We start from the raw sequence: 6,842 nt of genomic DNA on the forward strand, positions 1-6,842 counted from the left end.
TGTAAATAACTCTGAGATGTGAGTTCTGACTCAGTCTTTATAGAGGATACGTCCTATCTGTTTCAAACACCCCTGCAAAATCAAAGCCGAGTAATGAATGTTAGCCTCAGTATTTCTCCTAGGCAGACATCTTTCATGAGGTCAGGTTTAAACCAAAGTTAAGGACAGGAATGTACTAATTAGTAACTGTTGCCCTTGTTGTTTGCTAACAAAAAAATCCCACTTTCAACAAATTTAACAAAGAATAAATGAAGTTAATCAAACAGCTAAGGCATTAATCTTAATTAAGGAACTCTAGACCAAACACTAGTCTTCTGTGGAAGAGAGAAAATCAGGGAGCCTAAAACACTTTGGAAAGTCAGGAAGATGGTTTGTTTTCACCTTTTTCAAGTGGAACAGCTGAGGTGCCGACCAGGAGGCCATTCAGGAAGCTGCCGGAATGGGAGTGCTGCCAAGTCCCATCCCACAGAAGGCCTGACAGAGTAGAAACCTGAAGGACCCAACTTTGAGTCTCAGCACTGTGGCAGTCACAAGGCAGGCAAGCTGACAGAAACCTTGGAAACCTGCCTCGTTTCCATTAGAAAAATTAACACGATTGCTGCATGCCCACAAGCCTTCTAAACTGGCATCTTTGGGCAGGAAAACTTTCCTCTGGAAGATTTCCAGCAAGCTTACGTACCCTGCTTCATGGTACTTAGCTCTTCCTTTCCTGACTTTTAGGAACATGAACTTGAGATGGGCTTATTTGCATTGGAGGAATACTGCTGGAACTTTCTTCCTAGCATGTGAAGAGTTTTCTCTGTGTGTAGAAACAACATGGGTAAAATATTTGGAGTGAAATCCAGGCTCCATTGAAGTCAGTGGCAAAACTCCCATTCACTTCAGTGGAGCAGGAATTTCACTCTTTACTGTTTTGAAGTTAGAGTTACTAATAGACTGTTAAATTATTCCTGCGTGCATCAAACAAAATGTGCTTGATGTTAATGTTTCTGCTGTGTTCAAAACCCACAAAGGTTTAAAAACAAGAATAACTCTGAACTTCTGAGTCTAAAAATTATGTTAAATGTAGTTTTGCTAGAAATAATAATGTCCCTGGAGATAAACCTAAAATAATAGACTCCACCATGTAATCTTCACTTTAAGCTAAAAATAGCGTAGATGGCGGTTTAATCTAAGCCGTAATTATCAAACTGCTGAAGCCGGTTCTGGTTCATTGCAACTAGAAATGTATGTCGTGTTTAGGCTTTGAACAGTTGAGTCCCAAAACTGGAGAAAAGCAAAGCCAAGAGCATAGTCAGAAAGCAAACAGGAGCCTCCGATTTGTAGAGAAATAGCATGGATTAAAGAGTCCAACACCATATTTAAAGGGACTGCTCCTGGCTTGCTCAGCCCAGCCAGCTGGAGACCTAGCAAGTTCCTATTAATCTGTGTTTTCAGCCCCAAACTGGTGACTCTTATTTTGCTAGAAAGTGACACTGGTCATAGGAGGCACCTTTTGTCTGAAAGCCGCTTTCCATTTCATGTTGGAATCGAAGGAAGAATGTTAACCTTTCAAAATGTTATTATTCTGTATGATTTAAAAAAAAAATGTTGATGATCATTTCGAAGTAGGTTGGAAAGCCCTTAACTCACTTTTGCTGCCAGGCAGCATGGTACGATGGGCTGAGTGTAGGACTGCCAGTCAGGACTTCTGACATTTCACTGATGTAGCAGGTGAACTTGGTCACGTCATTTATCCCTTCTTTGCCACCGTGAGGGCTGTTCACGCAGGCTTACCTCCAGCAGAGGAATCTCACCTTCCTATAGTGGCAACAGAGATTTTCTCTGAACAGTGGTTTACTGTAGCAGCCTAATGGTAGAGACACCACTAATGATAGAAGGGACCTGAGTGGGCTGTTAGATGGAGGTTAAAGTAATACTTTTCTATTTCTGAATACTTTTTGAAATCCTCACTGAATGTATTTGAATTCCTCCATGTATGTTTATACTACACAATCTGCTGTTTGTTTTGCTGAGTAGGTCACATTCTGTTCTCGCGGAGACTGGCATGGGGCAGTCTTGATGCTTGTTTGGGCGGTGCTTGCAGAAATGGGGGCTTGATTCTGCCTCAGGCTCCTATCTGAGCATTGCTGTTATAGAGTTGTAGACTAATTTATGCTGGAAGGGCCACTGGAGGTCATGTGATCCAACCCACCGCTCCAAGAAGGATCAGCTTCAAAGTTAGATGGGAGGGAGATTGTACAATACCACAAATTTAGAGAAATGTTTTTCCTAACAGTGGAGTTATTCCAAATTCACACTGACACAAGAAAATTGGCCCATCTCTAGTATTAATTTGTTGACCATTCTCTGAGTATGATTATCGGGACCGTATCCACTAGATTTGGGAAAGCAATCAAAAATTTTCAATAAATACTACCTTTGATAGTCTAGCAGATATCCTTCAGCTGTGCTACATCACTTCTCCAGGTTCACTTCTCATGAACCCTCAAATAGTTACATTTCCTGGTAGGAAAGTCCACAGGAAGCACATTTAAAAGTTTCAAACAAATACTAAAACCTTTGTGAAATTAAGGCAATGGATAAATTCAAGGAACCTATATTTATTCATTAAATATGCTCTGTGCCCAGAGCAGTAGGTGAAGGATTCTGTGTTATTTGTGCAGCCTGTTTTCGACTTGTTAATTGCTAAGAGTGTCATTACTAAGTCCGATGGGAAATGAGAAACCCACATCATAACTTGATAGTTTTTTTGTCTTGTTTTGTTTTAATCAAACAGCATGGGAATGAGCCATGATGATGATCATCAACCCTGCGCAGGGAGATCTCATATTATGTCTGGAGAATGGGTGAAGGGCAGGAACCCAAGTGACCTTTCCTGGTCTTCATGCAGCCGCGACGACCTTGAAAACTTCCTAAAGTAAGGATTGTGCTGATTATCAAAAATCCTATCAGGCAAGAATCCAATGTGCTCTTTGAAAGTGAAAGTCTAAACAATTTTCCTTAAAAAAAAAAGTGTGTGCCTGTGTCATTAGGGTGTGCAAGTTTGAATCTGTCTCCATTACAGTAGCCCCTTTGAAACTGAGGTTTGCAGAGAGGTAGAAGAATTATGTGCAGTTGTCAAGGTACTGATACCGTCTTAAAAACAATCCCAGATCACCTTCATTTTACAAAAAATGCCTTTCATGTTTGTGATGACAGAAATCTCTGTGTAGGTGGCCTGAAAAAAATCATCTCCGTTGAAGGATGCTGCCAGCTTTGTGCTGTGGCTTTTACTGTCATTATTATTATTAAATAGCTTTTATTTTATGTAAACTTTATTTTGCCTGGAGGTAATTCTGATGTGTTTTCTCACCCCTCAGTGAGTGTTGGTCTTAAACAGTTCACTATAAACTTCTTTCCCACTGCATCCATATTTCAGTTCATCGTGTTCAACAGTTCAGGAAGGATTTCTGTCCTGCTGCTTGTTAACTCTCACGGACTATAGCAAGCACTGGAATTGTCTGAACTCTCTAATTGTGGTCTTAGACCTACAGCGCAGCTCTCTGACAAGCAGTGTCTGGCACAGTGGCCAGTGCTTTTGTTGCTAGAAACGGGTTCAGCATGGAAAATTCCCCACTCTGGGGATTAGAGGTGGGAGAGGAAGGAAAATAGTGAAAGAAAATGGGTAATCTACTGTTATGTTAAAGGCATGAAGTTGAAAAAGAAGTTGCATCTGAACTCACTGATCACTGGTCCCTGATAGAGGGGAGATAACAAAGTGATATTCCAATTTGTAAAAGATTGTTGTGAAGGCAAAGGGAAAAATCTTTCCTTTATGTCTGTGATGGAAAAGTCAAGGGCTTAAAATTCAGCTAGGGGGATTCAGGTGAGACATGATAGAAGACTTTTGAGCTGTCATTGTAAGGTTCATGAAGCTTTGGACTAGCCTGAGAGCAGAATTGAGTCTCCATCAGATTTTTAGGAATAGTTTAGACAAATGTTTAACTCAGAATAATGTGAATATTGTCAATTCTGCCTCAAGGCCTGGGGCCAGGGATGAGTTCCCAAGGACCTTTCTATCCATAGTTTTCAATTATTTAGAAGGCTTCCAGATATATACTGGGAAAAATTACCACTGTTTCACATGAGGTCATCAGATTCCCTGTTAAAGAGAGAACAACAGCTTCTCTACAGCAGCGATCTAGCACTCCGGTTCAAAGGTGCTTTCCCTTAAAGGCATATTTAATTCTTACACTCCACAGGTCCAAGGTCAGCACCTGTTTGCTGGTAACAGACCCCCGAAGCCAATACGCAGTGCGGCTCCCTCACAAGCTGCCTGGAATGCACTACAGTGCCGATGAACAGTGCCAGATACTTTTTGGGACCAATGCTACGTTCTGTAAGAATATGGAGGTAAGAGCTCGTGGGGTGTACCTGGAAACAAGGTGGGAAGTGGAAATAAAGCTGTTAAGCATTGGGGAAGAAAAGGAGTCTGTACTTTCCTTGGAGCTACTTTATGGGATCTTCAGCATGTTCAGCACTGCTGGTACAAAATCAGCAGTCAAACTCCCATTGACCTTCATGTCAACAGCACATACTTCTGCAGTCCTCCTCCTTTCCCCACATTGGTCTTGTTAATCTCCTAGGGCAGACCCAGAAAAGCTTTTGTTTGTACTTGGTCTTAATTTAGGGACAGTTCCCTTTTGACGCTGTTTTGCTGAAGTACTCAGTAGAGATTGTTTTGCTGGACATTCAGCTGAGATGAAAGTCTCTTCTCACAAGAGTGCTTGCCTACTTCCACAGACTCAGCTTAGATGACTGTCTGGATCTTTCAGTAGACCTCACCTTCAGACCGTTACAATGTTCTTAGGAGCTGACTCTAACTCTATGACAAGGAAATATTAATGTCTGCTTGTTTGATGAGGCCATTTAGAGATTTGTGCAGAATGAGGCCCCGTCCTGTGTATTTTCTAAGTAACATGATCTTTAGTCAGGATTTGGGTGCAACATGACTTATATCACATGGTTGGTTGGCAAAATGGAAACACTGATTTTTGGTGTCTCTAGAAGTAGGTCGTATTTGAGATGAGGCTGTCTGACTTGTCCTCTGGAATTTAGACAGCTAAACTTTTCCTAAGGTCTTGCACATAATTAGATGTCTTCATTCTGACCAGAGCTTGTCTGCATCCCACTTTAGATAGGGACTGGAGAAATGCTTACTTCCAGTGTGGCCTCGGAGATATCCAGAAGAAAGTCATGAAGCACTGTGTCCTGTCACCAGCAGTAGCTGGCAGCATTCTGTCCTACATAGACAGGCATGAAGCAGCCAGGTTTCTTGCTGTCATTAACTAGCCATTTGTATTTTTTAGTTGTCCCTTATTCCCATTCTGAACAATCGTGGGATCTTAAATCAGTGTTAACAAAGAAAATAATAATCAGTGATAACTGAGGTTTCTAAGTGCCAAATTACTAAAACTGTTGAACACATGCAAGTCCTGGGAACATGCTCTTAGTTTCACATTTCCTGTTTTATTTATTTTGGATTTGGAAACTAGCTAATATAAAACAATAAGAAAAGAATCTGGGTAGGTTGTATTTTCGAGCTCCATCAAGAAAATGCAGACCACCAGGACTACCGTACTGGAAGCAAAGTATTAGAATATAGGTTTGTAAAGAAAACCCAGATCTACCCAGGATGATTCAAGTTCTTCCACTTGTGTGGGTGTCACCCAGCTTGACTGCTGTTGGAATAGATATTTGCTATTTCCCTTGTTGCGATAAAAAGTATTCTGTTTCTGGATAGTCCAGTGCCTAATGAGAATGTCAGCCTACTGGTAGGTGGTCAGCATTTCTCATGCAGAAATTGCATGTCCAGTCTGGAATTGCTTCAGGGACAAGTTGCTTGCCAGAATAACAAGCCAACAGGCACTCTTCTCTGTAAGATACAGACAGCAGGTGTTTGTGTCTCCCAAGATTTTTCACCAGTCTTATTATTTGACATCTTTAGAACACAATGAAAACTGTGCTCTTTTCCTCCATCACTCCTTTAGTATCTCCCAAAGAAAAGCATGTTTTGTAAGGACTTTAGTACTTTCTAATGAAAAGCCTTGTAGAACTTCAGCAGATTAAAAACAATTTGCAATCACTTATTTAGAAGTATTTTTCTGTTACAGATATGTGTTAAGTGTTAGCATTCACACTATGAGTGTTTGGATCAATTATGTCACATGCCATTAATTTAAGTAAATATTGGCATCCTGTTATGCTACTCTGAATTGGCATTTGAAGGCAATGAAAGGAAATTCTTTAGAGGAAATTATCAGCTTTAATTTTTAAACCTTCAAAGTTTGTGTTCTTTTCACCTTTGTATTTCTCATGCCTCATCTGCGAATGCTTGTATCGTAAGTCTCAAAGCTGTCTACAAAAATATGAACCAAAAAAAAAATTGGCACTAGTCATTGGCATTAGCTGTAGAAATTACTGGCAAATATAGCTGTCTCCTCTTTTAGCCAATGGTAATGTGGTATTTTTAATTCAATAAAGTATTAAAAAAATCCAAATGTAAAAGTAATAAACATTTTACAGTAAATATTTGTTACAAAAAGGAAAGAAACTTCAGGAAATGAGCCTCCTCAATCTTTTTATGATTACATATGTCTACTGTCTATTTTCTCATTTAATGAAAGAGTTACATTATAACATTTCATTGGAGGTAGTTGAGCTACATAATTATATCAGGCAAACTAGAGGACCTATATTCAAAAGTGCCATACAATGTGGTTGTAGAGCAAATTTCAGAGATTAGATGAATCTAAAATTTCAACATTTTTGAGAAACTGCAGAAACTTTCTGTGCAGTAA

The 6,842-nt window shown here is 40.0% G+C and overlaps 1 protein-coding gene across 1 annotated transcript in view; it reads left to right on the forward strand.

Annotated features, from left to right (window-relative positions):
* Positions 1-6,842, forward strand: part of ADAMTS17 (ADAM metallopeptidase with thrombospondin type 1 motif, 17) — a 182,839-nt gene that overhangs the window by 82,177 nt on the left and 93,820 nt on the right. Inside the window, exons 7-8 of the mRNA XM_009321473.1 lie at positions 2,780-2,920; positions 4,245-4,395. Of these exons, the coding sequence (XP_009319748.1) occupies positions 2,780-2,920; positions 4,245-4,395 (292 nt within the window). The remainder of the gene's footprint in view (positions 1-2,779; positions 2,921-4,244; positions 4,396-6,842) is intronic.

The sequence above is a fragment of the Pygoscelis adeliae genome, unplaced genomic scaffold, assembly GCF_000699105.1.
Source record: "Pygoscelis adeliae isolate BGI_AS28 unplaced genomic scaffold, ASM69910v1 Scaffold13, whole genome shotgun sequence".
Taxonomy (NCBI): Eukaryota; Metazoa; Chordata; class Aves; order Sphenisciformes; family Spheniscidae; genus Pygoscelis; species Pygoscelis adeliae.